Source organism: Neolamprologus multifasciatus, chromosome 14 (genome assembly GCF_963576455.1).
Source record: "Neolamprologus multifasciatus chromosome 14, fNeoMul1.2, whole genome shotgun sequence".
NCBI classification, from domain to species: domain Eukaryota; kingdom Metazoa; phylum Chordata; class Actinopteri; order Cichliformes; family Cichlidae; genus Neolamprologus; species Neolamprologus multifasciatus.
In genome coordinates, this window is record NC_140452.1 from 17046167 (window position 1) to 17064818 (window position 18652).

The following is an 18652-nucleotide window of genomic DNA, read 5'->3' on the forward strand; positions in this document are numbered from 1 at the left end:
CCCTGTCATTCTATAGTGTCCATTCTTACAATATTGGAGAAAAAATCCTACCATATGTAGGAGCTCCATCGCTGCATCTAGCAGCTTTCTCTTGTCTCTGCGCATTTTAATTATCTCTCTCCCGGTCCTGATCAACATAGTCTGTTTTACACGACACAGGTCTAACGCAAAAAAAAAGGTATAAAGTAAAAAACCTTACGGGAGCAACACGTACAATGCCAGCATATGGTAGAGGTATTTCTTTACAAATCTTAAATAAAATGTAACAGAAAGGCTAAACGCCTCTTCCTCTATTATAATAAACTGAGATTAGGAAACAGTACTTACAGAGCCAAAACAGGTATTTTGGCCGCTTAGTCCAGTGAGGCCTAACACAAGATAGTTTATACTTATTGTCTGAGAAATCCACGAAGCCTTCCGCGGACACGTTCGGAGTGTGAGCTATCCGTTTTCTCCCAGTGTGTGCTTTGGGTGAAAACCTGTTCCCAGTTGACGTCCCTGCAGCGTGGCATCTCCACAGCGTAACCCTGCTTCTTCATATCCTCTGCCGCTTCTGATGCACTCTTATACAGGCGTGGTCCGCTCTCCCAATGAATTCTCATTTTAGCTGGGTATGGTGTCTGGAAACGAATTTTTTGTTCTTTGAGGGTCTTCTTAATGTCCTTGTATTCTTTGAGCTTGTTGTTAATCTCAGTCGGTAAGTCGTGTGTAAAAGTGATAGTTTTGCCCTCATAAGAAATTTTCTTTGCCCAAGCTGCTCTCAGGATTTTGTCTTTTATGTCACACCTCTGGAAGTTAACCACAATAGACCTTGCAATCGCTATGTCTTGCGGTTTTGGTCCCAGTGATCGGTGAGCGCGCTGAATCTGCAACTCCTCATCTTCGGGAAGGGCAAGTTCTTTCTTTATGAAGTTGTTAATGAATGCCATCATATCATTCCCCTCAGCATCTTCCTTAATTCCGTATATACGGAGGTTGTTGCGGCGCGATCTTCCTTCCAGGTCCGTGACTTTGGTCTGGAGAGTTTTCTGCTGGTCCAGACAATGAATTAGCGCATCTCTCAGGTCCACATTCACTGTCTCAAGTTCGTTCACACGTTGTTCTGCTTCAGTTAGCCTAGTGGCGTGATTACGAATATCCACGATGGCATCTTGTAGCTTCTGATTCATCTCAGCCTTTAGGTTATTCAGATCTTCTTTGATTTCTTTCCTCATCTCTCGGATGTTATCGCTCAAATTTTGTATTGCTTTAGCCATTGTTAGCTCGTTTTCCTCACTTTGCTCCGTGCTCCTCTTCATGCTAGCTCCGTCGCTGTCGCCGTCCCGCAAGGTGTCTTTTGCCTCTCCGTAACTTTTGGAGCCCCCCTGTGTCTTTTTACATCTGCCTCCACGCATTGTATATCATCGTCAGTATGAATACGGTTATTGTATCGAGTTTGTGGAGTTTTCCTCACTTATGATCAGGAGCGGACAAAAAGTTAATCCGCCATTTTGGAGCGCTCACCGGAAGTCCCAGACACCACATATTTTCAAAAGCGTCTGTTACCCACTAGCTCGATAGCTAGCCGGGGTTCAAGGCTCGAGAATATACTCCAGTGTCCCGTTATATTTTAGATAGCAAGGAGTTTATTAAACTTCACCGAAACAATCTGCAAATTTCATTAAAATTTAATAAACTATCATCTTGTCTTTATTTTTAGTTAGCACATATCTGAAACACTTAAAGCTGTAAGCTAATGATAGTTATATAAGAGCAGATGCTGCTGGTGCAATAAGCTGTACGTTTTACGTCCAATGGACGCATGATCTGATTAGTCGACTAATTGCAAAAATATTCGGTGACTAGTCGACTATCAAAATAATAGTTTGTGGCCCTAGCTGCAATGCTCCGGTCGAAGTCCAGACCTCAGCGACTGAAATGCTGCGGTGGGGCCTTCAGAGAGCCGTGCATAAATGAATGTCTGCAAACTTCAATGTCATGAAGCAAGTCTACTCAGTTTTTCATATGACTGCTGAAACATCCCAATTCTGTCTTATTTGTTGCATGACAAACTCAACCTATTTGTACTGTTAGCGCCTCTGTGTGTGTTGGCACCTGATGCCAGTATTAAAAACCTTGTGATGCAGATGTGTGAGTGGGACTTGGGCAGCTCAGTAGGAGAGCGTGCCGAAGGAAGGGTTCGTAAGTTTAAGTCCCCCTGCAGATCACTGGACCTCAAGCCAACACTGAGGTAACATCTCGACGTCGTCTCAACTTTCACACTTCAACATGAACACGAAGAATCACAAGAATTAAAAGATGAAATCAGCTGATAAAAATCAAGCAATAGTTTGAAGATTCAGGTAAATCTCTCACCTGGCTCCATCTTGATAACTTTGATAGCTGTCAGCTCTCCATTCTGCTTGTTCCGTGCCTGAAAACATAAAAAATACAGATAATTTTATTTTTTATAATGTAGTGCATCAGTCAGTTATTAGATCTCAGCACTTTGGTGGGTTTCTTTTGATTTTGTTGTTTTCTTGTGTGCCAGTAGAAGCTTAATTTGCATTTTTGCTGTCCAGATCAGTGGAGTGCAAGATACAGCCCACTGCACAAAGCTGTGGCATTAAACACTCACACACACACACACACACACACACGCTCACTCACACACACACAGACATATGATGACCTTTAAAAGTGTGATCCCAGAAGGTGTCACTTCTCTTTGCACACTTATTTATAAAAGAACTATAAAAAAAACGCTCTCATACGCACAAACATTTCCTCCGAGTTGAAGCTCATGCGCTACATTCTCACACACGGTAAAAGCCGTACCGAGAAATAAAAACGGCACAATTATTTTTGTCCAACCGCTGCGATCGATCTAGGCGCATTGTTCCTTTGGCTGGCAGAGACGATTAAAGCTCTCTTACATGAGGGTGATCGCACACATCATGTGACATGAGACGAACAGCACCACTCGGAAAGTCTAGCCTTGTAAGTCTGATGAAGTCGAAAAAGAAACTGAGTGAGGTTTAATCGCTTCACAGCTTGAGTTGTGCGTCACAGTCACACACGCACACAGACTTCACACGGTCAAGTAAAGTCAAGTGAAATTTACTCACAAGCACATTTAAAACCAACAAACTGGTGAAGAATGTGTAGTTTGGTGATTAAAATAAAATCACCAAAAAGGAACACAACATTCGCGCGAAAGCAGTAAAAGCAAAGGTCTCAAAGGTCTTCAGTGCTGATGAAGACCTGATAGCAAAGACAAAGCTGCTCCACAGTTTAGAAGCAGCCTCTGTGAAGGCCGGTGTCAGGACCTCGGTACACACAGCAGACCTCAGTGATCATGTGGGAGTATGAGGTTAAAATAAATGGGCGAGGACGGGCACGCCATTCTCACAATAACTTACTGATAAAAATAAACTCACAAAAGCAGGTTGAACACTGTTACACGCTAAACGCAAAAACAGGGTGAGGAAAGACGAAGGCCAACAAACCGTCTCTCAGCAGCAGCAGCAGAGCTGTAATTTTTGAGTTGGTCTGAGCAGGTCTCGATCCCAGACCTGCCAGATAGCAGACGGAGACAGAGACTCCATAACGAACACGAGGCATCGAGGACGTCGCTGCAATCATCAACGAATTAATGTTTCACAGCTGTCTCACGTTTTAAAGGTTTTTGTTATTTTCGGCCGGTTTTAGAGAATTTAACCAAAAGCAACACTAGGTGTTCATGTTGGTCATCCCCATGGTAACCAAATTTTAGATAGATATCATGTTTATCATCTTCTTCATTTTAACAGAAACTTTAAGACTTATGAAACATTTTTGGCTTTATTAAATCCTTGTATTTAGTACAGATTTACACAACTAGTTAACAGTTAAGCTTTAGCATTAACTGCACTAGAAACATCACCGAGTTATTTATACTGTATTAACCTCTTAAGCCCCAAGCCTAACTGATCTCCTGCCCTTTGCCCCCGTATCAGGGGGCGTTGGGGCTTAAGAGGTTAACTGTTGAGACTAATCACTAGTCAGAGCTGCAAGCCCGATACGTGTGAAGGGAAGTTGTACATAAGCAAGGCACCGAAAACTGCAGGTGCTACTTTGGCTGGATGGTTCTTATATATCATACAGAATATAGAAACAACCTTTAACCCTGTCTGTGAGATATTTTCCCGTAAAGGTTTCAAAAGAGGAAAAGGGACCACAAAAATGGTCACCTACAGCAGATCAGTTACAGAGGGGGAGCTTAGCAAGAGGCAAAAATCCACAAACAGATGCTGTAATACACAAGGAAACAAAAACCCATGAGGGGTAACGCAGAGGAAGTAGGAAATGTGCAGAGACAAGGCGATGTGGGAGGTAAATGAGGGAAACAGGTGAGTGTGTATCACAGGAGCGTGATTAACTGACTGGAACAGGTGTGATAGAAAAACCGCAGGGACACTAACTGTGACAGAAAAGACATCTGAAACCTGATGAGGAGTAACCGATGAAGTCACATTTAAGGCCCACTTATAGAACAAAATGACCTGGTTTGCATCAGAGGTTAGCGAGGGCGCTCTCTGTAAAACCTGGAGACTATCAAACCACGTCTTTATTGATCTATACTGAGGTGTGAAGACTCATCATTACGGTCAAATGTTGTCTTCTTAATTAGACTTAATTATTCAGGAAACAAAGGAAACAAGTCCACAGTGCACGCTCACCTGGACGAGCGGCGGCAGCGGCGAGCAAAGATGGAGAAAAACACAGTGATCAGGTTGATAACTCAGGAGTAACTTCCTTTTTTCAGTGGTTACAGGCGCAGAGATGATTTTACACATATTGAACATCAAAGTTGAGATGTGACAGCTGCCCACACTCTCACTGCACTCAGAGGAAGAGAAACAGTCATAAGTGTAGTCGGTCAGCGAGGGCATGACAGCCTGCACACGTGTGACACGGAAAACTCCGCTACCTCAGAGAGGGAGGTTCAAAAAGCAACGACACGGTGACACATGTGTTTTTCAACCTCCCCGCTGTCCGAGGTACAAAGTGTTCACAAAGTGATGTCAAAATGACGGCAGTTTAACCCCCTCCAACCATCCTCCGTCAGCCCGCGAGCACAGAGCTACACTAGCAGGACACTAACTGCCACGTTATGTCATCCGTGTCCTTCACACTCATCTTGCTACTGAATCGTTATAACAAAACCACTGTTTACAAAGCAGTTTGTGGCATTAGAACAACATCATTAGCATTTTAAGAGCAGGCATGCTTAAGATGCTAATCAAATGAGAAGAACGCAAGAAGCCAAAACGGCGGCCACCTCCGCCTTGCTAGGCGCAAAATTCAATTTGTCGGAAAATTAACGCCATCGGCAAAAACAACGATGGAAGTCGACACTTTGCAGTTGGAGGTAAATTTAACGTTGGCGGTAGGCGGTCTGCGCCTCTGAGATTGATACTGAAATGGCACAGTGGAAAGTCTGGGTGTTGTAGTCGCAGTGGGAGGGTGGTCACAAACAACTGACGACTTCATTTGCATTAAGGGGTTTCCTTTTTTTTAAGCCATGACCGACCTATAAATCCATCCTTTCACAAACTCAAAAGGTAAAAGAACGATCGCTGTGTCGAGTTTACCTGCTGAGATTAAACTGGGTACAGCGAATTTCACACACCGCATCACAGTGGAGACATTGTTATCCCACCCCCACGCCTCCAACGGCCAAACACTGACAACGGTTTAGGAGATCACTGAAGCACAAACTAAAGTTTAATACTCAAACTGGAGTTAAACTAAAGCACAGGTAGTTTTCAGGCGCTTGCGAAATCTTTCCTCAGAGTCGCGGTTGGAGAACTGTGAAGCTCCGAGGAGCAGCACCTACATCCTCATGGCATAAAAAATAAATAAAGACTCTTTTATTTTCATGGGCACGGCTTTGTCTAAGAGAGCTCATGCATTTATTCTAAGAGACTGTGATAATGTGAGATGCTCGTGCAGCTCTGCTAACCTTGGCTCATGCTCCAGTTTTTTCTTTACTGCACTCCCTCTCAGCACCTTTGCTCCACATTTTTCTGCTGCACAGCCACATGTGATGACAGCTGCAGTTTTTTTCTGGTCACTTGACTATCTTGAGAATGTTTCTCTGAACAGTTAATCTCCTCGATCTCTGCTAACCAGCCAGCCTCAGCCCTGACTGTTGAGTTTCTGTCGGGTTGGTGCAGTGGCGGTCCGCGATATCATCGAGCTCCACCGCCTTCACTGCAGCTGGCGAGGTTAGGCCTTTTGCTCTCCTGGTGGTTCCATCAGAGGCAGAGGTCCAGCCTGACCCCGGGGAGTCATGTGAACCTGGGCTGAGCTAGCTGGGGCTGCAGAGCAGAACACTACCTTCTTCACCAGCTGCAATCTAAAGTGGCGTACACACAGGAAGACACCAGCAACCAGAGACCACAGAATGTCAATGAAATTCAGCCATATGCAACAACAACAGGCTTGTGACGCAAACCGGGTGGTCCCGAGTTAAGCTTTGAGGTGGATGACCAACCACCTGCTCTGAAAACAAAGCATGATGAGCTGCTGTCTTACAGGGTGGAGGAGAAAGTGTGCAAGCTGGCTTCTTTCTTCATTGAACATGTGCTACGAAATGAATCTAAACATTTGGGAAACCCTGCATCAGGTTCAAAGCAGGCAGCTGAGCTGATCTTTAGCTGAGTAACGAGTTACCCTGTGGTCTGTTCACATTTGTCTCTGATCAGATACAGCAGACCAGTATGTAGAAGAAAACAAAAACAGTATTGCTGAGAGAAGTTATTCTGCACTAAGACTGGAGACCTGCCCAAGGTGTTTCCACCTTCCAGACCTATGAGAGCAGGGAAACACTCCAGCACCCAGAAAACCGAATTAAAATTTAATTAAAAAGACAAAAAGAGCGCAAACACAGTCAAGAGTCTCCAGTTAGCGCAGGTGAAGCTACCAAACAATGGGCGGCTAGTAATGTTGGCAGATCTGCATGCTCCTCACTCTAAGCCTTATCAGATTAACTCCAGGACGGTTAACAAAAAAACTTCAGTTGCTATAAAGGTGGAAACTAACCACAGACAGCTCCTGGACACATTTATTTCTACTGTAAAGATTTATATTTTAATGTGGGATTGACTGGTTTGTAGGGGTGCAACGATACAAAAAAATTCACTGTTTGGTTCGGTTCGATACTTTGGTGTCACAGTTCGATACAAAAAAAATGTTCATGCCTTTTTAATTTGTCATTTATTAAAATTATAAATATATATTTTAACTCAAAAGTAGTTTTTAAATTTAATGTTGCTGAAACAACAAAGTAATAAAGAAAATAAATATATCTGATCGAGAAATCACTCATCTTTGGAAAAAAAAGTTTATTACAGAGAAATGGTTCTTTCCAAAATAAAAGCTATACTATACGCTTCTTCTGGGCTATATTCTCAGCAGCATATTAAACATATCAGGTCCCCATAAGGAGAATCATGTCCTAACGGCTGTCTAAATGACTCGGGTAAAGTTTGTAGCATGCGTGCTTGTTGTTTTTGTCTGCTTCCACTTGTCTTTGCACTGGGATGATGTCAGAGTAAATGTGCAGTCATATTCGTTGTGTTGTGCTGTCAGCGTAAATCTGAAATGACGTTAACGCCACAACACGGCAAATCTCCGTTAACGAGCTACCGCGGATAGCCCCATGCGTGGGGCTGGACGGCCAACACGTTAACAAGCTAACTGAGCTAACACACTAGTTCCCACCAATGTAATTGAGCATTGCGTGGCACATCCGACATACTGTTTTACTTTTGTCCATGACGCGCTTACCTTCAGGGTCATACTTCACATGAAAACCAAAATAGTTCCAAAAGCCAGATCTGAATGAGGGTGGGGGAGGTTCAATTTGCCATGTTGCAACGAAAGCTTAACTTCTGTCTCGCTAGCTTGCCCTGCGCTCAGTGAATCTGTGTTCGACTACTCCGCCTAGGCTGCACTGTCGAGCGCAGACCCACTGAGCGCTCAACACAGACAGCATCGTCAGAAGGAAAGTTGATCAAATAAATTAAAAATTTTGTATTGTTCATACATATGCGTACCGAACCGAAAGCACTGTATCGAACGGTTCAATATCGATGCACCCCTACTGGTTTGGAACAAGCCTCAAGCTGCCATCAGAGGAAGTCCAGTTTGAGAGTTACTTTCAAAAAAATAAAATGAATGAGTTCAATTTGAATAGGCTTAAATCTGGCCCGTCCTCCAGCTGGATAGCTGTTTTTGCTGGACGCTTAGTTTACTCTGCTGGGCCATTTGTCTGTTTTGTTTTGGATGCGGTCTCTAACATGAAACTGTCATAAAAATCCCTTCACTGTGCATCACAGGGTGTCCAAAACGGCAGCACTGAAACTGCGTCGCTTGTGTACCTAAAGAGGCCGTGCAGAGCTTCGGTATCTGTCTGATGATGATTTGTGAGTTGCTTCTCGGAAAGTTTAGTCATTCTTATCGTTAGGGACGAGATAAAAACGTACCTGTGCGGTACCTTTTTGGACTATCTTACACAGCATTTCTGGGTAAAACTGAGCAATACAAAGCTTTCACTTCACAGTAGAGAGTTTCTAACTCTCTACTGAGAAAAGCAAAGGTCTGGTCGCACAACGGCTGAGCTTACAAGAGCAGTACAGTCAAACAAAAGCAATCAGAGCCTGAAAGCTGAGGCAAGAAAAACAACAGCGACAATGGAAACTCCATTCAATCACTGTGTGAGAGAGACACACAGCAGAGGTCACTGAGAGGAAAGACACCCTGTGCAGTAAACAAACAAACACACAGAGGAAGCTGTGGACCTTCCACAGAAACATTTCCACTTTGAAGTGTGTGCCGCAGAGGGGTGTTTCCTCTCGCTGACCTCTGTGATGATGACACTCTAAGCATCCTCATACTCTGCTTTCCTACAGTCCCGAGACAAGGAACGAGCTGAAGGGAAACAAGAACTCAGATTACACCTCACATGAGTCTGTTGTCCCTGAAAGCAGCCGGATATAAACCCAGCTGTAATCTTAACCATATCTTACTTAAACATATCTAACTTTGAGCAGCCCCATAACACCCAGCACAGACATAAATATATAAACACCTACACAGGTTATTAAACATATTATTAGTCATACTCTGTCTTACGGCTAAAGATAAGAAATCTCTGTCAGTCTCATCTCTCCGTGCTTCCTCTCTGGTGTGTTTAGTGAACACAGACCGGATGGATGTGTCCGCATCTCATTCTTAAAACTAAAAAACACACCTGGCAGTTCTGAGAAGCGGTCAGAGAAGATGCTAAAGCTAAACTCTGGATTTTTGCACGACGGCCTGCGAATCATTTTGACCCGCTGTGTTGAGCTAATGGTCGATTTTGAGCAGCGATAATAGAGCAAACATGGCTGACGAGGCAGGACCAACGCCGCAGCGTCCGTAGTGCGTTGGCGCACATGCCAAAGACTTTGAGCGTAGGCGGCCTCCTCCCTCTCACTTTCTCTCAGCAGGGCATACAACGACTACCGGCTCCTCGACGCAAAACGTCACACAGATCATTGCGAGGGATGGAAAAAGGAAGGGTGGAGGAGGGACGGAGCTGAAAAGCAAACACCAGCCAGAAACGAGGGCAGTCAAAAAGCACACGAGCTAAAACTCACACCTGTGTGTACGGTCGGAGCTCAAGCTCAGTCTTGAGACTTGAATATTTGAGCTGCTTTAGTCCCTTTTGATGATTTTTTAAAATTTAGCATAACCTCGTGGTTATTTATGCCTCAACCTAAACATTTTGATACAGTCTGATTGGTGAAGCGCTTAAAAACTCAGAGGTCATCTGTAATCTGAATAAGTTTAATCCCAGACAGACTATAAAATCAACAGTAGAAGAACTTCAGGGAAACAAATCATCTGCATAGGGGTTTTCACAGTTTTTGTATAATGTGTCCAGGTACGGGATAAAGGTGTGTTTGAAATATACGGAATGTGGAGATTTGGTCTAACTTAAGGTCGATCATGTTCTCTACTCCTCAGACGGTCTATGGTTCGATCCCCTGATCCTCCAGTCTGCATGTCAGCCAACACACCGTCCCTGATGCATCCATCAGTTCATGAGTGTAAAAAGACGAGAAGCACTTAAAGTGTATTTTGGTTCTTCTAGACAAGCAGCAGCATTTTGAACTTTGTTCCGTGACTCACTGCAGATGCTGTGAGTCATTGTGGGGGAATATGCATTTCTAAGTCTTTTTCAGAATAAAATGATGCCTCCAGATTACGCCAGAAAGGACTTTTGCAATACTTCAATCACCTGAAAATATCCTCTTTTTCTTCCAGTATGGCAGCAAGCTCAATATTCAGACACGAGAAACACAAGAAAGCCTGAAGCTGATCATTTATCATCTTATTTTGATGTAGGTTAGTTATCAAATAAGCCAAACACACACACACACACACACACACACACACACACACACACACACACACACACACATGCGTGCAGGTATTTGGCATAATTTGTCTGAATTTCTCAGCATCATAAAAATGATCTCTCTTCCTCTTTTTGGGGTTAAAGATAAATCCAAGCCAAACAAAAATTCAAGCACATTTCATTGTAAAGCACACACACACACACACACACACACACACCGACACACAGACAAAACCACACTGTTTCTGACACAGTTAACTTGGCTCTGCAGGCAGATTTTGTATGTAGTCTGCTGCTCGTTTGTCTCACTTCTTCTTTTTGTGCCTGAGGTTGCACACACACCAGGTGCAGCCCGCAGCTTCCCGCAGCTTCTGTCAGGCTATGAGCATGAAACTAGAGTTGCAAGATGTTGAATAGCAACCCTAAAGTGCAGCTTAGTAGCACAAGCCACATCAGATAAGGAGACTCGGGGTTTTTACTGTAAGAGGAGGAAGATTCTGACATGATGAGGTGCAAACCTGCAGCCAGCTCAGTTAACTTTGAGTCACTTCCCAAGCCAGAGAAAACCAAGCAAAACCAAGTCTCAGCAAAGTTTCTCCTCCGCTGTGCAGGAAACATCACTGCAACAGAAGACTGATTTTTAACTTAAATGCATGGGATCGTCCCCACGATTGAGTGTGAGTACAAACGCTGAAAGGAAGTGACCACCTAAGAGTAAAACCAGCACATCAGATCATATCTGCACACAAAGAGGGTTTGTTTTTATACTTAACAATGCTCAGAACACCTGAGCACCGAGAGTGGTCAGTAAAGGCACGTCACATCCATCCAGGGCTATGTCAAGGCATCTCAAACTGAAGGGCAGGGCCCACCGGTGGGGCACAGAGTCACTGCAGAGGGGCGTGAATGACCAGGGAGGAAATATGAGGTGCTTTTTGCAGGAAAATTAAACAAATAGGAGTTTGCTCATAACACAGTGCTGACACTTATTTCACCAAAATGTCACTTGCTGACAGTGATTACACTTTTGTCAACTTCTGAAGGAAAAAGCTGAATCACTGCGTCATTCAACATTTAATCCACACTCCTATCATCATATTCATGCCCTAAATGTGGATGAGTCAACAAAGGTGATAAAATAAAGGTTACGCCATTAGAGGTGATAAACTTAAATGTCAATAGTTGCTCACATTTTGAAAAATAAGAGACTTTCAGAAATGTTAGGTTTCACTCAACCTTTAGGCTCATACTACAAACAGGACAGTAAAAGACAAAGAGAGGCTGGTGGAAAGTGAAGGAGTGAGTAAAATTATAGAAAATGTCTCCAACGAGAGCTTTAATAAGAGAAAATTCACCGTTTGCGACTGACAGGCGTCTATTTCTGAAACTAAAAGTGTTGAATGAAACCTGAAGAAGTCACAGTCACGTGACCACAGTGAGCAGTATCACACTTCAAAGGATTTTTCCACTAAACAAGTCACATATATATATATATATATATATATATATATATATATATAAATGTGTGTATATATATATAACAGAACTTCATAAACACTCACATTACTGAAAACAAAAAACATCCGCTAGATCACCACAAACTCTTCCATCTTCCACTGTGCAGATCTCCAGATGATGACCGCTGCTGATTTTCATGCTCTTCCAGCTAACTGCCAGGTTTTATTTAAACCATGTGATGATCCTATCTTTCCATCAGGCCATCAGCATGTTGGTTTATCATCATCATCTTTATTTATGAGATGATGTTTAAGACTAAATACTTATAAAGCTAACTGCATCAACATCAGCTTCAGCTTCTTGGTCCTAAGCATTGGCAGCGATGACAATGAGTTTGCTATTTAAGTAACTTTTGGATTAGCTTAAGTCTACTGGCTTTAACAGCTGGAGCTGAAATGTAGTTCGTCTTAAATCAGATCCTTTAAAGAGTTTTGAGGACACGAAGTATGCTTTCATGTCTACTTATAACAGGACCTGGCTAAAGCAGCTACTGTAAGCTCAGGTATGGACCAGTCTGTGTCTCCAACAAACTGGTGATGGTGGCACAAGAGTGTCCCCCCCCACACACACACACACACACACCCCACATGCTCCCATCTTAGAAAGCCAAATTTACAGCATTAAAGAGCATATTTCTGTATTTATAACATCCATCTGGATACTGGAGTTTGAGGAATGGTCTGTGCCTGCTAACTGGAGTCCTTTAAACTGTGTTTTAAGTGCCTTTTAGAACATTTTAATTATGAAATTAGATCATTACTAACAAAACTCCAAGAAATTTCTTCTTTAGTTTTCAGCATGGAACATGTTACTTAGTGCTGATTATACGGGACATGTCTCCACCTATGCAGCCATGCAGTGATGCTAACCAACATATGCTACCTTTAGCTAAAGACTTATTTGAGTCAACGTGAAAACATTTGGCTTCAAAAGCACACCTCAGCAGCCAAAATGCTCCCACTGAGGCTTCAACATGTGGACTCTAAAAACCATCAGCTGCGTCTATCCTTTGTATATAGTTCCTGTTCTTAATTGAAAAGCCGGGACATCCCAACAACAGCACGATGCCCACAACAAGCTGCGACTCCGAGCTTCAAAGCAGCCGCATCGTAAACCTGTAACTGCAGACACGCAAACATATGAAAATAGCATCTTCAGGCTGAAGCAACATATCACACGTGTAATATCGTGTAATGTATGTGCACACGCTCAGCATTACATGTGGCCGCCATTCATTCTTCAGTTTTGTGGAGATAATACTCCAGCTCATCTTCCTGACATCGCCCTCACTTACACCACACCAATTCACCTCACTGCTGCTTATTTAGCCCCTGACGCCATATTCAACCACTTCATACCCAACAGCTTTTAGAGAATAGGCGAAGTGAAAAGTTTAAAAGTTCAGTATCCGGCGTGTTCGGTGACGAGCAAGCAGCGAGGCTACCCAGAACAGTGACGCACAAAAATGCAGTGCTTTTAAGGTTTTACGAGTAATTGTAACGCGTGTGTGCGGTGATGTTGCTTTCAGCGATTTCATTGAATTAACCCCTCAACACTCCCTCTGTTCAGCTTCTTAAGTGATCATCTTACAGCACAAAGTCTCACAATCTAACATCTGTGAATGACTTAACATGCAAATATAACAACAGCGGCAGCGACAGTAGCTTCTTAGTAAATATCTTCTCTATCTTGTTGCCTGTAAGGAAGTTATTTATACACACGAGGGCATGCAGCCAATTTAGAAGCTAGGCACTTCCTCATCTCATGAGTTCTTCATTCAATGAAATCTGCTCATAACATAAAACACTCGGATACACACTTGGGGCTCAGGGAGTTGGGAAGCGTATCTGTAACCGGAAGGTCGCCGGTTCAATCCCCAGGCTCTCTGTCCTGGTCGTTGTGTCCTTGGGCAAGACACTTTACCAACCGCCTACTGGTGTTGGCCAGAGGGGCCGATGGCGCGATATGGCAGCCTCGCTTCTGTCAGTCTGCCCCAGGGCAGCTGTGGCTACAACCGTAGCTTCACCAGTGTGTGAATGAATAGTGGCATTGCCTTGAAAAGCCCTATATAAATCCAATCCATTACTATTATAAACTTTGCTACAGAAAATGCTCTGACGGGAATATCGGCTGTGCAGTGTTGTCCAACAGGTTTGACAAACACAGAAAGAAGGTTTAAGAAATGTCTCAGCAGGAAAAAATGTGGACTGGGAGCATGCCACCAGATCAGCATCATTCACGCTATCTATCAAACATTAAATGGAGTTTCCGACTGGCTGCCAACAAAACTTGCTACTCAAACAACAAAGCCAGATAACTCTGGAACTTCCGAAAAAAGGAGTCCAGAACCAGCGGACAATGTCACGTTGGCTACAGCCATCTTTTATATACAGTCTGTGATCTATACCAGTTTATATAGGCCACAGGATGATGTGACAACCATCATCGAAATGAAAAATGATCATTTATGAATTTACCGTATGAGTACTCTGGGCCCAGCTGACTTATCTTAGACGACGCTGGCTGATGCTAACATGGTGTTTGAGAGGAACTTGGCGCTGCATCTGAACCACAGGCAGCAGAGGCTGCACGCAGGACTGCGTGAACATCTCTACACATCCGATGAAGACGAGGTATGTGCCAATACAGAGGTGACCCTGTGCAGGTGTCACAGGTGCTCGTGTTGCAAATGAGCTGTCAAAAGTGCCTCCGCCTGATGAGAACACACAAAGCCGACTGCTGGCATGTGAGACAATGAAGAAGCTATTCGAGGCAGAACTAAATGCAGATTATGCGCTTTTCAAATCAGGCTCAGTCTTTGAACGCCTGGGGTACAAAGCGTTTGAAAAATCAGATACTTACCCCATTAGGAGATTTTATGGGGTAAAAAGTGTTTAATCCCCACAGAAAGTCGTGCAGCTTACATGCTAAAATCAATATAAGACACATGAACTAATAGGAAATGATCTACAACACAACTTGGCCTTATCAGCTGCGGTCGACACGGCCTTTGTTCTCCATCTCTACATCAGATGCACCTACTCTTACTCCTGAGGATGAGGAACTGTCTGATATGAAAGCAGGTATATGTTTCTTCCTGTGAATGTCCCTCCCTGTACAACATGAGGCTAAGACGCTGTACAGTTCCCATAATGGTCATCTCTCTCTCTCACACACACGCATAAACAGGCATAACTTAAAGTCCTACTTTTTCACCACTGCTGATGGTGCAAAAACAGTTGCTGCTTGCAGGATGACCTCCATTAGGCTGTGCAACGACGCGTAGCTGAAACCATGTGATCGAGCATGCGTGTGTGGGTGTGATCATATCTGTGCATGGGTGTTTTTGTGTGAGCGTGTGTCCACATGTGAAGGAAGGGCAATTATGCAAATATCTCCCTCCCTGTAAAACAGAACAAGGTCACAGAACTGACCTGTTTAGAGGAAGTGTGTTCACTCTACAGATAAACTGCTTTGCATAGGTTACAGTTTTACAGCGCATGGCATGAACTGCTGAACAGCTCGACTCTGAAATGCTCCGTATCCACCAAAACTGGCACATGAAAAAAAAACAGTCCACACATGGGCTGAAGCAGGTGGCCGAGAGCGACTCGGAGAAACTCTGAAGCCTCAACTTACCTTCTTCTGTAAAGCGTATTCGTGCAGGATGTTGCTAATGTGCCACATTTTAATATAGATTTTGTTAAAAAAAACAAAAAAAACATGCATCACAGCTTAAATACTTCAAAGAGCTCATACTCATGGAGGCACAGATAAATATAAAGCCAGTGTAGGTGGAGCAAGAGATCATTATCTAAAGAAATAAGACTAGAAACTCACAATAACATTTGAACTCCAATGACCCACAAAGTCATTAAAGTCTTTTTTTATATCGCTTACAAAAGCAACACGATGCACAGTGACCAAAATGATCTGCATCCTCTTCACTCTAATCACCAACGAGCTCGCAATGGTCCATCACCGTGACAACCTCAGATGATTTTATAACTCAGCATTTGCAGAGCTAAATATCTCCAATGAGATAGACGGATGAGATTCTTATTTTTCTCTTTTTGTGCACCTCAGCAAACCACAGCACATGATAATTAAAGACAGGGAAGAAAGTTTCTTGGTTGGAGTTGGGGGATGGATTAAAAAGTCAAAAACTGAAAACCCCAGAGCGGATCTAAAGTCCCGATCTCGACAGATTTAAATGTCACAGTAAGCTGTCTGCACTGGCACTAAGTGTCGGTGCTAAACGTTCTGCAAATCAGAGCTGTGTAAACACAATCATAACTTGTTGCTAACAGATGAATTCAAATCAGTCTTTAAGAAGCTCTGTCTGGCTTCAAATTCTCATAAATGAGTCGCTTGTTGTTCCGTGCGCTGAATGGAGCTTCGCTGTTCTGTGACTTACACTGAGCTGTACAAAAGAAGGCGCATAGTCCACTCAGATCACTCTATCACTCATGTGAGCCGTCACTGGAGAGACTTAGGTAACTTTTACATCTCAGGTGTGACCTGAGGAAAGTCCCAGGCAATCCTTCGTAACGCATGCACCTACACAGGAGCCCGCATGTTCATTCAAACGGAATTACACCAAAGGAAGTCAAAATTCACTCAAAATGTATCCATTTTTAAAAAACCCGCACTTAATCACATCCATATACGTGTAGACGGACGCCCGTGAAGTCGACACAGTTGCAAGAAATGTATGAAAGGCTTGCTCTGTGAACGCGGCTCCTTCCGCTGTGACATTTGAGAATGTTTATAACACACCTATGATAGCATACAAAAGAGCAATTAGATGAGTATGTAAGTTTTTGGATGATTCCCTGATTACAGACTCCTTCTTCACCTTCCTACACTCGTATTCTGAGTGTATTATTTGCCACAGAGAGATAAAACACACATGCATCAAAGTTAAAAGATGATATTTACTGATAGCATAATTATTTTTACTGTCATTCAAATTTTCTGCAGCTTTGGTGTCGTTATCGGGAATTTTTTTTTGCCACAATAATCATGCGGTGAAAGCTGATATAATGCCAACTCTAAATACCGCCCAACTCGTTAACATACAGCGACAAACGACATAATTAGCGATCAGAAGTAGACGTACTACACTGGCAACGCGTTTGTCTCTCATTTCCTGCCACTTTTAATCAGGTTGATTTTTTAAGCCTAATCTAAACAAATGAAACTGAATATTTTGTGATACTTGCTGGGCCGTCGGGCTTGTAACTCGCTGGTTTAAACCCTGGCTGCTGAGATCAAATTAACAACTACTTGTGGACCATTTGTGCTCTAGAATCAGAGTCCTGGGCCTCGACCACAACAACTCTGAATGCTGCAGCTGGTTTCTAAAATACAAGTCTAGCTGCTGTTTTTATTTCTGGAGTGCAGCTGTGGCAGGAACCACTCCTCTTTCTGTAACCTTACACTGCAAATAAAAACAGCTCAAATGATCTGTGGATTCCTTCGAAAAACAGGAAGGTTTGCTTTTGGAACGCCAGGTGACATCACATGCAAAACTACATGAAATTCCAACAACACAAGTTCCACTGAGATAAAGAGGATGAGATGTTCAACCTGAACATTTCTTTAAACTGAACCTTTACAGCAACATTCAAAGCCTGTTAACCAACTTCTCCCCACTGTGTGAAAATATGGGTTTAACCCTGCGAAACCTTCACTGCTGCTCAGAAATGGGAATGAACTCTGCATATCAACATAAAACCAAATATTTCAGATGATGTATTATTGAACCTTGGCTTTGTGGTTGGAGAAACCATGGTATTGTTTACCTTAAATATCAAGCCACAAACTGAAAATGTGTGGTGTGTGTGTGCAGGAATATACAATGTACCATATTAAGTTCAGACCTCACCTTCCTGCTTCAGGTTAAAGTCTGACTTAAATGACTTAAAATTAGTCTTTTTAAGGACAGAGGGAGAAACTTCAACTACAACTCAGAGGTGTGATTGCGTAGACGCCCCGTCAGAGTCGAGGATGATGTTAGAGTGCACCTGAAGCACCTGAAACACCTGAAACACCTTTTAGTAGCTTTGAAAGCTTGAGCCCCGTTTGTTGGCGTTTGATGACATCAGTGCTCGAAAACAGGATCTTTAACTCTGGAATTCGTGGTACTTGTACTACAATCCAGAGTTCACACTAACTTCTCTATTAGATGGAGTAAAACTGCCAAAAAACATAGTTATCGACAAGAATACTTTCACTTCTTGTAAAACCACTTCCTCCAGCACAATAGAAGATGCACTTAAGTTGTGATTGCAGTAAACCATTGAAACTAAATTCCATCACACCTATATGTTCTTCTAAACTCACAGAGAAGACGTTCACAGCGAGCAAAGCACCGCGTGTTCAGCCTGAGATCCCCCCCCCCCCTTTTTTTTTTTTTTTTTTTTGCTGCTGTACATTAAGGTGCAGGGACGGGAAGCGGAGAAGTGAGCGACTTGTAAAACAGGCAGAAGTAAGACATGCTTGACTTGAGATGCGAGAAGCCAGTGGAGCAAAAACCTCCTTTAGACTCAGCTTTACATTTTCCACTTCTTTCTTCAAACAGTTTACAGATACTCATGATCTCCTGAAAGGTGAAAGGTTTCTTAAAATACAAGTAAGGCTTGAATAAACCTGATTTAAGCGGACATGTACATGTAGCGGCAGTACAAAGCAGCTGAC

The 18652-nt window shown here is 43.0% G+C and overlaps 1 protein-coding gene and 1 long non-coding RNA gene across 3 annotated transcripts in view; both read right to left on the reverse strand.

Moving 5' to 3' along the window:
* Positions 1-18652, reverse strand: part of map4k1 (mitogen-activated protein kinase kinase kinase kinase 1) — a 60324-nt gene that overhangs the window by 30044 nt on the left and 11628 nt on the right. For both annotated transcript variants that reach the window (XM_085183894.1, XM_085183893.1), the window contains one exon: positions 2356-2413. In XM_085183894.1, coding sequence (XP_085040020.1) covers positions 2356-2365 — 10 coding nt within the window. In that variant the 5' untranslated portion in view covers positions 2366-2413. The remainder of the gene's footprint in view (positions 1-2355; positions 2414-18652) is intronic.
* On the reverse strand, positions 2420-18646 carry LOC146503836 (uncharacterized). Its single transcript, XR_014877830.1, has 3 exons — positions 14695-18646; positions 4004-14657; positions 2420-3927 (listed from the first exon to the last, which is right to left on the reverse strand). It is a non-coding gene; the product is annotated as an uncharacterized LOC146503836 (long non-coding RNA).